Source organism: Trichechus manatus, unplaced genomic scaffold (genome assembly GCF_000243295.1).
Source record: "Trichechus manatus latirostris isolate Lorelei unplaced genomic scaffold, TriManLat1.0 scaffold00078, whole genome shotgun sequence".
Lineage (NCBI taxonomy): Eukaryota > Metazoa > Chordata > Mammalia > Sirenia > Trichechidae > Trichechus > Trichechus manatus.
In genome coordinates this window covers 10900099-10919667 of record NW_004444014.1, presented here as the reverse complement: position 1 = coordinate 10919667, position 19569 = coordinate 10900099, and the positions used below count along the sequence as shown (strand labels likewise).

Here is a 19569-nt window from a genome sequence, read left to right as displayed (position 1 = left end):
AGGAGGCACTGGGAGGAACCAGCTCAGCAGAGAGGTTTTCCTATGTGAGTGTATCCACTGGGGTCTGTCTGTTTCCAGGTATGTCTACAAGTGGCTCATTTATTAGCTGGAAGAGCACACACCATCCAAAGGAGCTTCGCCAACTTCAGTACAGTTAATGGGAGGCATAAGCCTTTGTAAGGACTTCTTACTTTAGTCTTCCCTGACAGTATCTCCCACAACAACAAAACAAAAACCCAAACCAGATGCTGTCGAGTCAGTTTTGACTCCTGGCGCCCCCGTGTGTGCAGATTAGAACTGCACTCCATAGGGTTTTCAAGGCTGTGACCTCTCGGAAGCGACTGTCAGGCTTTTCTTCCAAGGCATCTTTGGGTGGGTTCAAACCACCAACCTTTTAACAGTTAGTAGTTGAGCACTTAACTGTTTGTGCCACCCAGAGACTCCATCTCCCACAACAATATCATCTAATTCCCTAAGATCTCTTATGGACATTTAAATCTACACTCAGGAAATAAGACCTATTGTCATTAAGGTGATGTGGGACGAGAGGATCCGAAGGAGACTCCTAAAGAAGGTTCCAAATGTGTTTTGCGGTGGCAACATTGTGGGAAGATGCGTGCCTGCCCCCTCCATCTGAGCCCCATCACCCTTGGGATCCACAGTGGCTGAGACCATTCCTTACTTATTCCCCCGACATCATGTTCGACATACGGCAGGCACTCAGCAATTGCTTGCTGAACTCCACTGAGCCTGTTGAGGGCAAAGATGATGTCTTATTCATCTGAGTACCCAGAGCCCAGAGTGCTGGCTCTCAGCAAATACGTCCTTGGGGAGGCATGTGTGTGTGCCACCACCAGCCAGAGACCAGATTTGGTGACAGTCATCAAAACATTCTTGGGGTCTGTCCCAGAGTAACCTGGTGTCATGGTGAGTGAGCCCCTGTTCCTGTTGTGGTAAGGAATGTCACAGTACTTGGTAGCTGCTTACTTTATAAAAGGGGCCATGGATGTTGCTGGCTACATGGGTGGTGTTAGCTCTGAAATGTTACTCTCTACTCTGCCATCTGGACAGTATGACTCCTGACAATATGCTTTTCAGGGAGAACACATTTGTTCCCACTTCCCACTCCCACACTCTCCAGCCAACCTTCTTTTATAACATAGACCCCAGGGGCGTGCCTGTCCACAGAGGGAAGCCTGGGCGCTGGGAGGGAAGGTGTCCGTATGTGCGTGCGTGTCTGTGCGTGTGTGTCTGTGTGCCTGTGTGTGTGCTCTGTGTGCCTCTGTCTGCATAAGTGTTGACGTGTGTGTCCACATGCATTTGTGAGTGTGTGCCTCTTTGTGTTTCTGTGTGTGTTCTGTGCACATCTGCAAGTGTGTACCTGTGCCTCTGTGTCTTTGTGTATGCATGCGCATCTTTGTGTATTTTGTGTGTGTTTGGGTGTGCTTTTGCTGAGTGTGATGTCACTGATCCTGGGATCTCCAAGTGGGCAGTGCCACCCCACGCACTGCCTGATCTCTTGCTAGGGCCTCAGCTCTAGCAGACACGGGCAAGAATCTCAGCTCGTGCCACGGGCTGATTGTTCGGTTATTTATTTATAACCCACCACATTCCAAAAATGGTATGAGGTGGATGTCTTGGCTAGCCTGGGGCTCCCCTCTGGCCATGCAAGGAGGTGCTCCTCTGAGGCTTATCTGAGGAACCCTGAACAACCTCCACCTCCTCTTTGGACCAGGCCTCTATTGAAGAAGCCACACTTGAACCTCATCCTTCCCTCCATCTAATTCCTGAGTGGGGCTTCCACCTGCAACTCCTGCCTCTTCATTTAGCTGACTCCCACCCCCGCCCAGCCCCTCTCTGTCTCCAGACTCTTCAACCACAGTCCAGGCCAGCTGGGTCGTCCCTCTGACGGCACCCTATGAGGTTCGGCTCAGGCCCCTCCTCCTTCAGGATCTCTCCCTGAGGACTGTGGGACCCTTGCTGCCCACTCCCTCCGGGCCGCCATCCTTGCTGGAGGGGGACCTTGGCTCTGCACCCTGCTCTCACCCATCCAAGCCTCACTCACGCTTACTTTGTGGGCGGGAACCACATGGCTACTGCCCAGGCCCCCCACACCTTGCAGCTGAGCAGGGCTGGGGGCCCCAAGCACTCCATCAATGCTGGTGGAATTGAAAGTTGCATAATAACCTGGGGCCCCTTGGAAACTTTTCATCTCAACACGGAGACTGATTAAATAGCAACAAAAATAAATTATGTATGCACAGGGTTGTAAAAGCACCCAGAGACCGGAGACTTGGGGTCTGGGCCTCATAGAAATGCAAATACCGTAATAGCGTTGCAGAGGGTCCTCCACCCCCACCCACCTCGGGGCGGGGAGGTTTGGAGCCAGCAAAGACCGCCGTGTCACACTACAACAAGCTCAAGCCTGCTGAGGATTTAAACAAAACGTAAAGCCAAGCCTGAAACCCAACCTGTGCGGGAACTGACCCGAGATAACTGTGGTTTAGGGCCTAGTTTGCAAACAAAAGGATGTAGTTTGTGCATCTAGACTCTGCTAGAATCCAGGCTTCTGGGCTGTGGAAGAATTCCCCAGGTGGCAGGGTAGAGTGATAGGGCAGCACTGAGCAGGTGGCAAGGGGCCTGTTGTCCTGCCTTCGCAGTACCTCTAGGAGCTGTGAAACATCCCCTCCTGGCCCGTCTCCCCCTGGTAGATAAAGGGATGGTGTGTCAGGCCCCCTCCAGATCCCAAGGGCCAGGGGTGAGCAAAAGTGGACCCCCCTAGTGGGTGCCCAGCCCATGCTGTCCCTCTCGGGCGCTGCCTTCATTGCCCCTTCCACAGGGACACCCCCCTGTGGGACCCTACCCATTCTGCCCCTCTGGGGCGCTGCCTCCCATCCCCTGCCCCGCAGGAAGTGTTTGGCAGCTTCTCTTCACCCTGTGGGACCTTGGCAGGGTGCTCACATTAGCAGCTCTCACTTGGACTGAAGCTGGGAGCAGGAGCTTTTTATAGCTGCAGGTGTCTCTGGGTGAGGCTTCTCGCTCCTCATGCCCTCCCTGTGCCAGCTTCCCCCCTCAACCCTGGCTCTGGGGAACAGGTCTCTGGGGCTGGCTACTGTAGGCCTGTGCTGCTGGGTCTGGCGTGGGTCTTGGGACAAGTTAAGAGGCTATGGGGAGGAAAGGACTCCAGAGTTCACTCTGGTTGGGGTGTCGTTGTCAAGCTGGGTTCCAAGAGTGGGAATGGGCCATGACCCTCCCAGCTCCCCTCTGACAGCTCCCTCTCTGCCTGCCTTATTTATCACCTGCCTAGTTCCTTCCCTGGCATACAGCAGGTGTCCAATTAAAACTGGCCGATTGATTGATTAAGAATCATTAAACTGAGAACGAGTGCTTCTTTTCCTGGTGAGCTTTTCACTTCCATCTTATTTTTGTACTCTTGTTCTATTTTGCAGCCACCTTCTCTCCCTTAAGTTATCTGAACCCTCAGTAAACCACAGTGACTGTAATAAGATTAAATTATTAAACTTCCCTGACAGGTGAACACAGCACTTTATACTTTTCCAAGTGCCATCTTATTCTCTCATCTCTTCCTCCTCACACATCTGCAAGGCTGTCTGGGCAGGTACCATCATGTCCAGTCTACAGATAAGGAAACTGAGGTCCTGGGAGATCGATGGCTTGTCCACACTCACATAATTAGGCTTCTTGAGTCTTGGACTTCTGTTCTGTGGAAAAGCTGAAAAAGCATGAAATAGGTCTCCCCACTTTGAACGTTAAGATTTCCACTGATGGCAAAGTATGAGGAACAGGAAAGATGCCTGTCTATTGCTGTCTCTGGAACGGGTCCGGGCTGAGAGGCTATGAGGCCGGGAGGCCAGGTAGCTTAACCTACTGCACCTTGGGTCCCATTTAGTCTTCTCTTTGGGCCCTGTTCCTGCTGCGCCCCCAACCTCCAGGCTGAGTGAGGAACAGCCAGCACGGCCAACTCTGGCCCTCAGGCGGGCCTCCCCTTCTTATATGGACAACAGATGGGGGACTGATGTGACGGTCACCTGTGCATGTTGTGGGGGTACAGGCTCCAGAGCCCGCCCTGACTGGCCCCACCCTGGAGAGTTTCCCCCTATCCCTCGTATATCCCACCTGGGCCCAGAAGGGGGAGCACGGTGGTGAGGTGGGAAATATGGCATTTGTTCTCCTACCACTTACTTGTAAAGACCAAATAAGAGAACAACCAATAAGAGAAATCATGACAGGCTACACTTTCCCCTGACTTTTGAAATAACAACAAAGGGCAAATCCCAACAGTACAGTGATTGGGAAGAGCTGGAAAATGCTAAGCAAGCATGTTTAAAACGAAAAAAGCAAGGAAGAATAAAATATATTCTCACTCACACTGTTTGGTGAAAACGTCTGAACAAAGGACCTCACGATGTGTCCATGTCATACCACAGAACCAGAGGGCCCACTGGTGTGTCAGGGTTACTGCATCATTAAAGTGAGGGATTTGGGTGTCTCCTTGAATGCCCTCCCTCCCAAAACAGCCCCCAGGATCCGTGCATGTGTACTGCTGCCTCCTCAGTGAAGCCCCATGGAGAGAAACTGCCTCTGCTCTCTCAGAGACGTGATCAGAGGCTCACACTGTTTTATACCCTGCTCAACATTCTCCTCTTTGAGGAAGTCTTCTTGGATTAACCCTATGCCTCTAATGATTTTCTTATTATGTGCTCCCAGCACTTTCATACTCTATATTTTCTGCCCTTTTGATTTGCTCCTGCTAGACGTGAGCTTGGAAGTACTGCCGAGTGTTTTTCTAATGCCCGTCTCCTGTCTCAATCCACAGTATGCACAACACAGGTGTCCTATTGTCACACACAAGTATTTCCAACACTACAAGACTAATTAATGTCAACCTGAATGAACCACCCGTCTGAGGTGAGGAGTGATATAAATTGTGGTTGGGGTGTGCCCTGAGCGGGGTGCAGCCTACCTCCACGTCCATGTTCAAGGCCTCCACACTATCTCCACTCCCCTGAGCAGTAACAGTATGCCTAGGCATGGGAGAGCAGGAAGGAGATTTACAGATCATCTAGGCCCACCCCTTCTTTCTGCAAGTACAGAGACCAAGGTCCTGCCTAGGGAAGGAGCCCTCCAAGCCACCCAGTGACTGGAAGTGGCACGGTGACAAGAATCAGGCATTGTGGTGTGCAGTCCCCTGCTCTTATCAGTACAATGTAGCAGTCGATGTTTTCTCTTCTCTAGGGGTCATTATTTTTCTATTGTACATTTGTCTGGCCCCCAACTAGACTGAATGCTGCTGAGGATCATATCTTAAGCTCTGTCTGTGACACAGTTCAGAGCACACAATAGGCAAATAATAGGAATTGACTTGACGGCAATGGGTTTGGTGTTTTTTTTTTGGTTTAATATAAAAACTATTTTTGTTTGAACCTTTCTGTTTGGAAATTATCTCAAAATACCATGTTGTAGCTGTGACTAACTTTGTCTTGGAGTATCTCTAAGCACTAGCCAACAATGGGTTGGGCCACCTGGTAAATGGAAGTTCCCTGTAAGGTGAATGCAAGCAAAGACTGGGAGACCATTGGTGAGAAACGCTGGGGAGAAGTTTCCTACAGTGGGAATGAGGATGGACCAGATGATGTCTAAGCTTCATTCTCTCTAAAAGTTTATGATCCTGTAACTCTGAGCATGAAAGTAGAGATGAAGAAGCAGATTGGGTGGTACATGTCTGGAGTCCCTGGAAGATGGCTTGCTTTGTTGAAATGAATCTTTGTGATTGGGAAGCTCCTTCAGGACTCAGAATCCCTGCAAGAGGCAAAGTATGGAAGTTTTTAAGTAGAGAAATCTTAGTTGAGCACTCACTACGAGTAAGGCACTCTATGCTAGGTGTCAAGTGAAGACTGAGAAAAATAAGGTTTGGTGTCTGACTTCAATGAGCTTATAGTTTTGTCGGGGAGAAGGGAAGCTGCACGTAAAATCTGAAACATAAACCATAAAAAGTAAATTAACAATACAAGAGTTAACAAATTGTTCAGAATAAAAGTAGAGGTGATGTTTCAAGGCCATACACGATTAGCTACCCAATGATGGTTACAGACAACAAGGCTTTGGGTTACTCCATGGAGGAAGCACTCATGTGATGCTGCAGGGCTCACGGAAAGCCCTGGAGGCTGGTTCCTGGCATCTGCAGTCTATTAACTGCAGTTGTGACAACTGAGGTTTGACTTCCAAGGACTATCCGACAGAACTCAACAATTGTCCTGAAGCATGGAGTTAATCTAGCCGCTCATCTAGGGGGCGGGGGGCTGTCACTAATCCCCTTTGTGTATGCGTGTGTCTTCTATGGCTCCTATCTCCATAGCAGAAGCTGACAGAACAGGGGGCTCTGCCATGGTCCTCCGTGCCCTTCCCACCCCTGGGAGTAAAGTCAGCCTCCTCAAGATACTGGCAGGGCTGGAGTGGGCCTGTGGGGCATACTGGCGCCTCCCCTCCCAGTGAGCTGCAGAACCAGGAGCCTGGACCTTTCAGGGACTGCATGATGGCTGGACTTGTGGGAGCTGGTCTGTTGATGCCAAGAGACCACAGCTGCAATCAGTGAACACCTTGCACTGCCAGTCTGTCCCATGGCCCTCCCAAGGGAAGGGGTGGGGAAGAGATTCCCCATTTCCCCAAATCTCTCCAATTTCTGGTTTGGAATGCTGTCCCTGAGTCTACCTTCTAAACAAACCTCCCCGGTCTGCTTCTCTTCCCAACCCAATCCCTAAGCTGGGAAAATGAACGCCTTGCTCCTTTGCTGCTTCTCATCTTCTCTGTGGAAGAATGGTAGCTGTGGGGTTGGAAGGAGCTTCAGATCTTCTGCCCAACCCTTCCAAAGCCCTGGGGGCAGGGGAGCAGAATGGCAAGTCCCCAGGAGGGAGAACTCATGGGGGAGAGGGGGAGGGTCTGCAGCAGGCCCTCCCCATACCACTCCCTTCTCTCCAGCCCCTGGCTAGACTCCCCTGCTCTCTCCTGAGGCTGGTGCAGGTGGTTTCCCTTGCCACCTCTCACATCTTAGCACTCTGACCCTCAGCATCCTGGCCTGGCTTGAGCAAACTCTCTTTTTAGCTTAGCTGAGACTAGGTGGAATTTTTCCAGCTGAACTTCCCTGGAAACCAAGAGAAGAATGTGAGCCTCTAGAAGCCATGGGACTACGTATCACAAAGGAGGACCAGAGTTGTTTGATTTGCTGATGGGTTACCAGCCCACAGACCCATTCCAGGCCTGGCTAGTAGATGTGTATGTTTGTGTGCACGGTGCTTCTGGCTTGTTGGGTGTGTCTGGCACCATCACCACTCTGCTGTCTTTGGTTCTAGTCTGGGTCTGGGGTGAGATCAGGAGACAGTCCCCAGGCTGCCCTTTCTGAACTCTGACTACCCCAGCCCCTGCTCCTTTCTGCAGCTAGCAGGGGCTCCTCCTGCATCTCCTGACCTCAGCTCCCTTGCTCTCCAGCCCTAGACACCAGCTTGGCTTGGCCACTAAGTGTCTCTCTCTTGTCTTAGGAAGGTCTTCCATTCTCAGTTTTCTTTGCACAGCTGACTGAGACAATTGACAGGTCTGAACTTAACAAATGATCAAGCTCTTCTCAGCTCAGGATCTCAGCAACACCCACTTCCCTAGGTTCTCCATGATGATTCATTATTCAGGTGCCTCCACCCTGCCCCCACCTCATCACACACCTACCAAGTCACAGGCTCCAGCAGCCCAGAGAAGAGGGGTCACGCCCTTTCGGTTTGGCCTCAACTGACATTCCTGGTCCCCAGAGCTAGCCCATCCTAGGGTGTCCTTCAGATGGGCAGTTCCAGAGGGATCCCCAGTTTCCCAAACAGAGTCCCACCCAACACCTGGAGAGAGCCTGCAGAAAGGGGGCACTTCATAGAATGGAATGTATGGAATGGAGGGATATGAGGAAACGGGCCAAGCCAGGCAGGGGATGGTGGGGCCAGTGGGTAGGTGGTTGTTGCCCTGGGAACCCCCCCCCCCCAGGCAGGCCCACTTGCCTGTCTGCTCACCTCTTGCATGGGCTGGGTGGGGCGGGAGGGGTGGAGGCAGAGGCAGCAGGAGTGACTTCACATCTTTGTTGCTGTAGCTGCTGGGCTCAAAATAGTCCTCTCTCGGGCAGGCTGGCTCAGGGTGTGAAAAGCTCCTCTCTCGGGGAGTGGCAGGAATGAGCCAGGGAGAAAAATTAACTACAGGCCTGACGCTTGCTTGCTTAACTGAAGAAAGCAAGTGTCAACTCTCCAACCCCACTCACGGCCAAGTGTTTTATGCCGTAGCCATGGATCTTATCCGGAGCAGCTTGCTGCTCAGCCAGGTACCATTTCCTGAGAGCTTCCTGCCTGCAGGGGGCGTGCTGTGCTAAAAGCTCCACATCTTGCAGACTCTAGCCCTCCAGCAATCCCGAAGGGGGTGGTACCACTTTCATTTTACAGATGTGGATACTGAGGCTCAGATAAATGAACTAGGCTGCCTGAGGCCACACAGAGAGTAAGTGTGGGGTTGGGTACCATGACTGTCTTGACCTCAGCCCCGCAGGAAACATTCCGTTATCCCCATTTGATTGGTGGGGTCCCTGAGTCCCCAGCAAACAGCCCAGGCTGCAAAGGATCTCAGCTTTCTCACATATCAGGGCTCCTGCCTTCGGGTTGCAAAAATCAACGTGTCCCTAGGCGCCAGGAGGTACAAGCTCGCCCACTCCCAGCCCCTGAGGGATGGTCAGAAATGGAGGACCCCTCAATCCACCATGGAGGGCGTTTCTTCCCTGCCTCCACCCTGGGTCTTGGCATCTAACGACCACATCAGTGTGATCACCGTAACTTTGTCTATTCCCAGCACGATTCCCAGCCTTCATTTCCACCCGAAAGTACACCAGATAATTAAGTCTCTCTCAGGCCTCCTCAGTATAATGCAGATTAATTTATTATTTAAATCTGAATGGAATATTAGCTCATTGTCTTAATAGTTCTGATAAATGCTTGGAGGGGGCACAAGATGGAAATCCTCCTACCCACCCCCTCTCCAGTCAGGATGGAAAGACCCCACGGGCCTGGGGAGCAGCTGGTGGGGTGGGGCATGCAGCGGGGCTGGGGCCAGGCACCAGGACACAGAGTGCTCACATAGCTGCAAGTGTCTCCACGTGGGCTGCCTGAATGCAGACCTCCAGGCGGCTTCTTGAGGTCCCACCCTGTGCCCTTCCTCACCCCACCTCCCACCCAGGAAAGAAAGAAAAAAGGAGAAGGCGGGGTGGGCAGGGGGCAGGAACCAGACAGCAGTTTCCCTAGTTGGAGGCTGCCCAGTGACCCCTCCTGCGGTGCACCCTGCTGGTGGGGATAAGGTGAGGGGGCTGGACAAGCTTTGGAGAGTTCACAGACGATGTGGTCTGAGGTGGGGAGAAGCCTTCCAGCTGTCGGTCTGCCCTCTTAAAAATGGTTCTGGGGATAAGGTCATCTTAAATGATCCAAGGAGCACTTTGGGTGGGTGGGTTGGGGAAGGGGGAAGGTCTCTTGGTTGTCAGCTAGAACCTAGAGGCATGGGAGGTGCCGACTGTCTCGGCTTCACCAATACATCCCTTCTCCACCTCTGCCTCATGCTGTGATGGGCCAAGGCACAGCCTCGGAGCAGCCACCTCCTCCTGTGATGTACACCTCCTCTCCCCAGGTAAGCAGTCCTTGCTGCTTCTGTTTCCAGGCAGAGATGTCCTCGCAGCCTCCTGATCTCCATAGGCAGTGAGACAGATAACAATAGCCTTAATATCAAAAGTAGAACGCAGGTGTGGGAAGGGACCTGCGGACCTTCCAGCCAAACATCCCACTTTACACATGTGGAGACTGAGGCCTGAGAGGTAACGTGATTTACTCTGGGTACAAAGTGGGCTGGTTGCAGAATGAATGATGTTCCGGTGTTCCAGGTGTCAGTGTTGTCCACTGACATAGGGACTGAGTGTCCATTGTGGGTGTTTGGCAAGGAGGGGTGGGGGTACAGAGATGACTACGACGTGCTCAGGGTGCTGACAGTGGCAAGAATCTGCACAGATACAATCGATGCATCCCTAGCTGCTGCCCTGAAAGACGAGGAAACTGAGGCCCACCGCTCAGGCCAGGGCTGTGCGGATGGGCAGAGGGGAGGGGCCGGCAATCACTTTCACAATGCCATGGGCCCTCACCATGTCTGAAGCTTCCCTGGCTGCATCCTAACTTGGAACCATGGGTTTAGGGTCCTGTTTCCCTCGGCGCTCCGCAAGCCTCGGACCAAGCAGGAGCCCTTGGCATGGAAGATGCTGAATCTCGCCTGGAAAAATATATAGGACACATCGTGTGGCTGTGGTTTCTTCACACCATCCTGTCATACAGCTGGCAATTAATTTCCCCTATAAATGAAACACCTTTCATATCACTTTATCTGGAGAGCTTGAATTGACAGCAGCGGGTGTAATTTATACATACTTTTTACCCATCTGTTAGCATTCAGGCTTCAGGCTGCTTGCGTTTTTTCTTCAATTCTCTCCCCAAATTGAACGGATTAGGTTAGGATTAGGCGAGTGTTTTAACCAGATATTCAGAAAGATGGATGGCACCGTTTCCAGACGGCAAATGCCCAGGGGAGGCCCTCGCACAATGTGGCCAGGTGGGGCTCAGTGATCTGGGAAATTGCCTCCACCTGAGGGCCCGGCAGCCACTGCGGTGGGATTCGAGAGCTGCCAAGGGCCTCAGGGACTCTGCCGGCCCGCCCCCTCACTCTACAGACAAGAAAACTGAGGCCCCCAGGAGCAAGAGGCCTTGTGCAAGGTGGCGAAGCTGGCTGGAGGCAGAGCAGAGCTAGTCCCGAGGCCTACTGCCACGAGCACTGCAGTGAGGGTAACTCAGTTTGGCCCTGAGACTGGCCAAGGGGGCATGGACAGGACCTGGAAGTACTTGGCTGGCCGGGGACAGTGCCCCCTGTCCCCTGGTCTCCATGAAAGTAGGGTTTGGTTATACACTGGAGGCAGGGCTAAGGTAGGGCAATTTCTGGTGGTTTCTTTCTGACCATACGTGTCTGTGCGTAGACAGTGGCTGGGAGACCCCAAGGGTTGTGCCAATCCCCCTGTGAATATGCTTCATCCAACGACTGGTCCCCAAGGGTCCTTATTCTCTCTGGCGTTGTATGCCATCTTCTTCCAAGGAGTTGTGTCTTCCTGACCATTACAAGGGCCTTGGGGGCTACAGCCATGTTGGACTCCTTGGAGACCTCCACATCTGGCCGAGCCCATCTTCATAGGTTTTTCCAGGCAGCTCTCTCCCACTAACCTGCCCCACCTCCATCCCTGGAGCTCACAGGTGGGATAAAAATGGAGCCTTTCAGGCTGATCCGAGGGGTAGGGCGTCACTTGTGTGCCAGACAGTGTCCTGTCACCGCTGCTCCAGGACAGAGAGGGGCCAGGCCATCCTTGCCAAGATGTGGCATGGGGGGCAGAGGGTCTATGTCTTTGCATGTTACCGGGCAAGCATTTGTCTCTAAGACCCCTAAATCTCAAGATTTAGTGACCCATTCATTCGTACATTCATTCAGCACCGTAAATTAAGTGCCTACTGTGTGCACGACTCTGTATTAGTTTCCTAGGATGTAGAATCAACACTACAGGGCCCTGGCCTCAGAGGTCATGCAGATCTGTGATCCTGGGAGTGGCTCACCCATGGCCACTCAAGGCCACAGCAAGGTGTCCATTACCGCTGCCTCTTTCGCTACCTCCCTCTTGCCATTGCTGGGCTCTGGAGTCATTAGCAGTGCGACTCTGTTAGAACTAGTAAGATAGTTTTGTATTAATGCAGAGGCCTGAGGAGATTTGGCCATTAAATGTTACATTAGACCCAAGGTGTCCTGTACACGCTCCCGGTGGAGTTTTGCAAGCAGCCTTGGCTGGGGGGCCTCGATGAGGGGGAATGTGCTGTAACTAACAACCAAGTGGGGAGGAGGGGACGCCAGGCTGTGCTCTGCCCCTGGAGCTCTGAGGACATCCTAGCCAACTCCCGACGAAGGGCAGGCATGTCCTTGCCTCCTGCTCAGCCCCACTAGTCCTTGCCCTCCGTGGCTGGGGGCCCAGCTCGTCCCGGGCCCAGTTGGGCAGCAACCACACCTCACCTCTCGCTTCCCAGGGCAGCCCTGCTCTCCTTTCTCCCGCTGTCTGAGGAGCCCTTCCTCCTTGTCAGAACAGATGTCCTGAGTTTTAGCTCCAGAAATACAATCACGGGAGCAATGGGAAAGACAGAGGAGATGCTGTCTCCCTGCCATGGAGGAGGTGAGACCCGCAGGGAATAATTAGTGAGTGGCACTGGCTCAATTTAAAATACAACTAACTGTATTCTAAGAGGCAGGTGTGAGTGGCCAGAAGGAGAGAGATATGGTACTGGCTGAAGTCATCTGGTCTCTCTGTTGTCCTATCTAACTACTCACCCACCACCTAAGTACTCACCCACCTACTCACCTACCCATTCACATAACCAATCACCTGCCTCACACCCATCTAAATACCCACCCATCTAACTACCCATCCACCTAACTAGCCCACTTATCCTTCAAGGGCCTCAGGCAAACCATGCACTCAATAGACCTTGGTTTCCCTGTTGCAAATGGAGATAAGAATTCACCCCGATCTCCTCCTGAGCTTGTTTAAAGTATCTGATGGACCTGAAAATGATTTTTAAAGTAGTGCGAAGACTGCAAATACTCGATGATAAATGTATTATTATTGTTGTCACCATTGCTGCCACCATAACCGTGTCTGCCGCTGCTGGTATCAAAGCCCTTCCCCTGACCTGAGCTTTTTCTCGTAGTAGTTAAGAGCTCGGTTGCTAACCAAAAAGGTGGCAGTTCGAATCCACCAGCCTTGGAAACCCTGTGGGGCAGTTCTACTCTGTCCTATAGGGTCACTATGAGTCGGAATCCACTCGAGGACAATGAGTTTTTTTTTTCCTCTCCTCCCTTGGACGAGTGACTCGGCACATCTACTGAAGGGATGACTTGGGGTTTGTTTTCTAGTGTCTCCTCCCAGCCCTGGAAGGTAGGGCAGATGCTGGAGGAAGCTCTACCCACCCAGCCCCTCCACCGCCTTTCCTGGTGGTTTCTGGGACCACACCTAGGATCTGGCTCCTCCCTGCCTCCCAGAACAAGCGGGGAGTGGGGGCTGGGGAGCAAGACTGCGGAGGCCCTAAGTGCATTAATGGGTGGGCTGGTTGCAGGGAAACCGCAGACAGATGCGGATGCTTTTGTGTTTTCCAATGTTAAGGCTTCAGAACCAGAAAAACAAACTGGCAGCTTCGGAAGGAGGAGGCTAATTGTTCGGATGGGAAGATACTATTCACAGTAATGGGACAATTAGGAAGGAGGGGTAGAATGCACCACAGTGGTTTGGCCAGGAGGCCCTGTCCAGCCTGGGTATGGATAGTGTGGCAGCCAGGGGGGCCCATTATCCTGAGCTAGGCCATCGCCTTGTGGTCACCTTCTATCACACAAGGTCACCCTCTTGTGTGGAAGGTGCACATGAAATAGGAGGGGATGCCTATTCGCCTGGCTGAATTCACCTATTGAGCCAGATTGCCTCCCGGTCCACTGTTGGACATGGAACTGGGGGGCCTTCTACTCTTCAAAGCCCAGTTCAGCCCCTCCTCCCACAGGAGGCCCTCCTGACTACTGCAACCCACCCTCATTTCTCCCTCCCCTGAGTCCCCCTGGATCTCCAAGTCTGAACCGCAAGACCCTTGCTCCCACACTGCTGGTGTCTTATATCTGGGGCTTCTTCTTCTCTGAACTCCCCACTAGTGCCTGGTACAGGGTGGACACACTGTGGACCCAGCCAGACTTGTGGAGGAAGAATGAATTATGCAGGGGCTTTGGGGACATGAATGGAAGGGGGACATGGGAGGCACAAAACTCCGCAACAGCCCAGCTGAAGGAATATATTTAAAAACAACCAGCATGGCCTCTATGGGGCCCGGCACCTCCAGCCCTGCGTTCGTCTGCCTGCCTGCTGGGTCTTGTCATAAAGAAATAAAGATGGAAGCCGAGAGTCCACATTCAACATGCACCAAACTCTTAGATCTCAGATTGACTCTGGTGAGTCATCTGAGAGTACTTAGGAAAAAAAACAGAACAAAACTGTAGGTCTCAGGAAAAAAAAAAAAAAAAACATCTTCTCTTTGAAGCAGAAACTGGCCCATTTGCAAGTTAAAGGCTGGGTGGGTCAAGAGACCCTTATGAAGGGTTCAGGGTGTCAACACCCCGGGAAGGGAGGGCGGGCTGTGGCTGAGGTGAGGGTCGTCCATGTGCTACGCTGAAACGGGCTTGACCCAAGCAGCACAGCGAGCCTGGGAGACTGCTGACGACTCTGGGGAAAAGGAGACCAGCCGCTGGCTGCTTTCAGTCATCAGGGTGTGTGTTCAAATTCGAGGAAAGGGATCGTGCTGTGCTTCTCCTCTGGACATTTGTTACGGAGTGGCTGGGCAGCCAGCAGCTGACTGTGGAGGGCTGTTGGAGTGCCTGAGCCAGAAGCCCAGCATGCACAAGATGCCTTCCCAGTCGCCTTGCACTCAGAACCCTCCAGGGAACATGTGGCAGGCAGGTGTAGTCTCCCCTCTCTACTCTCTAAGTGCTCCTCCCTTTTCCTACATGGCACCTGTTAGCAACAGTGCTGCCCCTCAGTCTCCCCACGTGCTAGGTTATGTTTACACCCAACCATTCCTTCCCGCTTCCCTCGACTTCCAAAATTCTCCCTGACCTCTCCAGCACATAGCGTCCTTTCCTCTAAAGCATCTGTGGTCATATGCAGTTTGGGGTACTTCTGTTTCCAGGGCAGAGCTCTGATTTTCCCAACTGCAGGCTCCTAGGAGGCGAGTACGAACACTCACTTTCCTCTGAGGGCACTGAGTCCCCGTGTGTCCCTCAGAAGCCTGGCCAGGTTTGTGAGGCTCCCCCTCCTGCGGATTAGAGCCCAGCTGTAGGACCTTGCAGTGGGCAAAGCCCCAGCCTGTCTCTGCCTCCTGGGAGTTCCTGTCGCTTCTTCCTTTGTTTACAGAAGTAGAGGAAGGAAAGACCGGAGCCCTCAGGTTGCTTGTAGAAGCATGAGGCAGGCTCTGGGTTGACAAAACAGGTAAGGGAGGGTCTCCAGACTGCATCCCCAGCCTGCCCGCAACCCCACCCTAATTTGGGCACACTGCCTCTGTACAAAGGCTCTGGACTGGCAGACTGTCTCCCATGACCTGATGAAGGATTTGGGGGAGCCCTCCAAACATGTGGAAACCCTAGTGGTGTAGCGGTTAAGTGCTACGGCTGCTAACCAAAAGATCGGCAGTTTGAATCCACCAGTCGCTCCTTGGAAACTCCACAGGGCGGTTCTACTCTGTCCTATAGGGTCACTACGAGTCGGAATTGACTTGATGCAACAGTTTTTTTTTTTCCCCAAATGTGTACATGAGGGGTGGGCCCACAGTCTCTCAGAGCAGGAGGAGGCTTTAATTCCTGGAACAGCTGGAAGGAGACTGCACGCTGTGTCCCTAGAGGCCTTCTGGCACAGGGCCAGGGCTCCTCGCTCCCTGTCTTCGTGGGTGTGGGAGAGCAGAGTGCAGACTCCCGACGTCCAGCTCCCTCTTCCTGTCCACACGTCAAGGGTCCACTGACTTGGGGTTCTGAGCCTCGTACTGCACTCACAAACTCCATCTCTTTTGGGTCCAATTCATTCAACCTTCGTTCACCAGCTGTTTACTGGTGACCACTATATGCCCAGCAAGACATCGATTCAACAAATCTTCATTGTGCATATTCTGCGTGCCTAGCCCTAAAACAGATGCTAAAAATTTAAAGGTTCATATAACTGATTAAGGAGCCTTGGTTGCCCAGTGGTTAAACACTCAGCTGCTAATCGATTATCGGCCCAACAATACATTCTTGTGTGTATCTGCGAGAGTCTCATTACGATTTGTAATGCCGGGCCTTCAATCTCTGCTCTGCCACTTACTGGCTGTGTGACCTGGGACTAGTTACTTTACCTATCTCTGCCTAATTGTCCTCATCTGTAAAACAGGTCGCAGTGATGATTAAACAAGTTAACCTATTTAAAGTGCTTAGACCAGAACCTATTACATTGCTATTTTCCAGGTTCCTACTATGTGTGAGACCCTGAGTGAGATGCTGAGTCACCCCCCTTGACCCCACAGTGCTTACTCTGCACTCAATGCCCACACACCTGTACAGATGCCCAGTGTGGCAGGGACAGGTACACTCAGGTATGGTGCTTCTGGGCCGCAGCTCAGGAGACCAGAGGCCAGGACAGATCAGTGGACACTGTGGACTGTCAAACAGGAGCTGCTGCTGGAAGGTTTGATGGACTCCCGAGAGAGGCCACCATGGGAAGAGGCAGAGAGTACTGTCTGCGAGTCCTTCGAGGTGCCGGAGTCTGTTTATGGGGAGGTCACTTATGAATATTAAATTCTTTGCTCCAGGCTCCAAAGATTCTCACTGCCCTGCTCTACCCAAAAACCAAGGTTACAGCTGTAATAAACAAAGCTGCCCTTCTCCAGGAGAAACATGCTTGCTAGTGCTCTCTCTCTCACATATACACACACAGACTCACACACACTCTCTCACACACATTCTCTCACATGCTGTCACAAACACATACACTCTCTCACACACACATTCTCACACACTCTCACATATTCTCACACACTCACACACTCACATACACACATGCGCACACGGTGCAGTATCAGAGGAGAAAGGTTTGAGGTGATCGGAGAAGTGCAGGTGATGGGCTGACAAGAGTAGCTTCCCCACCCCTGGCTTCTTGGGAAGAGGGGGCTGCTTCTTTGTGCTGTCCACGTCCAACACTTAGCTCACGGCCCCAGAGGTTCTGGACAGGGTCTTCCAGGTGGTCCCGCTCACTTCTGCCTCCCCTTCCCTCCCTCGCTAAGCTAGGGTCTGAGAGACACTATGTATGGTCAAAACATAAAGGGAGCTTCCAGGAGAGGGTGCTGTTGGAACATCCTGTGTGTGTGAGACACAGCTCCTTGGGTTTGAGGGCCTGCAGTGGGGCGCAGCACATAGCAAGCCTGGCTTCAGGTGCAGAGAGAGAGGGACCTGGGCCAGGCTTGTCACGTTGCGGGGGCAGGGGGGTGGGGCGGGGGCATGTAATTCTGACTTCGGTGCACTTGTTAAAAATGCAGTAAGCCTGAGGGCAGGAGCCAGGAACCTGCCTGCCTTTTCACCAGCCCCTCCAGTTGACTCTGAGGGTGGCTTATAGAGGCCAGGGTGGGAAAGGGTGGGTGAGAGACTAGGATAGCACATGCTCCGCATCCCACCTCCCCTCACCATGCCCTGAGACTGAGGCCCCTGAGGGGCTGGGGTGGGGAGGAGTGGGGGGCAGTCTGAGCCTGTGCTGGCTGTTCTCCCTCAGTGAGCAGGATCATAGAGCTTGCTTTCTCCATCCAGGCCAGAAAGGGTTTATCAATGTTTCCGGAGGCTGGGTCCCTGAAGAGAGTTTGGGGCCCTCTGAGGTGGGGTCTGGGGTCTGGCAGCCACATTGTGGCATCCAAATGTGTGCGTGTAACTCAATCTTGTCACCTCATGGAGCGGTGCTGCTGCCAGACAGCTCAGGGCTGAGGAACAAGGACACAATGATTAAGATGATTAAGCAAAGGAGAGGGAGGGTGTGGGGGGGGGAGCCGGGCGAGAGGCACGCACACAGACAGTGCTGCTGGTGACAGACACAGGGAGACAGAGGGAGACAGAGGGAGTGGCAGAGGGGCAGGGAGATGGGGAAGGGGGACAGGCACACAGACAAGAACTTGGAAAGAAAGAAACTAGGGAGAAAGGGGAGGGACGAGTCTGATTCATTTTGTATCTCCCACAGAGCTTTCCTCCCCCTAGAAGGTGAAAGAGAATGAGCAGACATATGGACTGTGTGTGGCAGCAGGGCTGCTGGGAAGCTTTAAATTGTCTGTTTGTCTCCTTATCTCTCTATGTCTTTCCAGCACCACCACCACCATCATCACCATCCTCCTCCTCACTATTATTATTTGCCTCTCGAGTGTCTACTACATGCCAGGCACCGCATGTGGTTAAACGCTCGGCTGCTAACTGAAAGGTTGGCAGTTGGAACCCACTAGCTGCTCTATGGGAGAAAGGTGTGGCAGTATGCTTCCGTAAAGATGACAGCCTTGGAAACCCTATGGGGTAGTTCTACTCTGTCCTATAGGGTCACTATGAGTTGGAATCGACTCGACAGCAATGAGTTTGGTTTTGGTTTGGTTGGTGACAACACTTTCAGGCAGTTATTAATACTCCACTCTATAGAAAGAGAAACAGAGGTTCAGAGAGGTGAGAACCAGGACTCTGCCATGACTATCTAGCACCATCTTCCCCCAGGGCATGTTGCCCTGCTCCAGAGAAGATTCTAAACATGGAAGGTTTGTTTTAGCAGGAAGACACCAGCCTGGGTTGTGAGGCTTTGTCCAGGTGGGCTGAGATTAGGATGTGTGTGCGTGTGAGTGTGTGTGTGTGTGTGTGTGTGTGTGTGCGCGCATGATAAGGACAGGGCTGGGGACAGTACAAATACTACAGGCATCCCTCACTCTCTGAACCTCACTATCCACATGCAGGAATCTAACCAATCTGGAGAGGAAGGATATTGTAGGCCAGGGGCTCTCCAGGCAAGGGAGAAGGTCAGGTGGGCTAGGCAGTTCCTTTCTACTCCTCCTTGCACAGCCCCAGCCTGGAAGGGCCGTGCCTGGGTGACTGATGCCAGCCCTCCAGGGTCTTTACCTCGGGGGACATGGATGAGGAGCTAGTCCAAGCAGAGAGCCCATGGAGATGCTGGAAGTTAACAATTGGACAGAAGACCCCTCACTGCTCCGAAATACAGGTTATGAGTACCCACTTCCAGGGTCCCTGTGTAAGTGAGGGCAGGGAAGGCTTAACATACTGGGGTGGCTTGTGTGTTGCTATGATGCTGGAAGCTATGCCTCTGGTATTTCAAATACCAGTAGGGTCACTCATGGTGGACAGGTTTCAGCGGAGCTTCCAGACTAAGACAGGCTGCAGGAAGAAAGGTCTGGTGGTCTACTTCTGAAAACTAGTCAATGAAAACCTTATGGATCACAACAGAATATTGTCTAATATAGTGCTGGAAGATGTGTCCCATAGGTTGGAAGGCACTGCAAACTCACAGTAGCTGCAACAATGGACTCGAGCATACCAATGATCGTGTTTAGTTTTGTTACACATGAGGCCGCCATGAGTCAGAACCAACTCGACAGCAGCTAACACACCTCCACTAGGTATGGAGCCCTCTGCTAGGCTGGAAGCCACACATGAGAAGGCCATGGTGTTGCCTGGGGACAAAATTAATTCATTCAATATTACTGAGCATTTCCTAGGTGCAAAACCCTGTGATCAGCACACAACACATCAGCCTTTCTTTTTCCCTCAAGAAGCTTCCACCAAATAGGAGAACTATGGCAAGTACAAAAGTGACTTAATTCATTCACTCACTCA

At 52.3% G+C, this 19569-nt stretch overlaps 1 protein-coding gene across 50 annotated transcripts in view; it reads right to left on the bottom strand.

The window, feature by feature from the left end:
- CELF4 (CUGBP Elav-like family member 4) overlaps positions 1-19569 on the bottom strand; it is a 343629-nt gene that overhangs the window by 196297 nt on the left and 127763 nt on the right. For 2 of the 50 annotated variants that reach the window (XM_004380900.2, XM_004380901.2), the window contains exon 4: positions 8794-8812. The exons of 47 other annotated variants lie outside the window; for them this stretch is intronic. In XM_004380900.2, the coding sequence (XP_004380957.2) occupies positions 8794-8812 (19 nt within the window). Of the gene's footprint in view, positions 1-8793; positions 8813-10086; positions 10104-19569 lie in introns of all 50 variants that reach the window. One more of the 50 variants, XM_004380899.2, reaches the window with a different exon arrangement.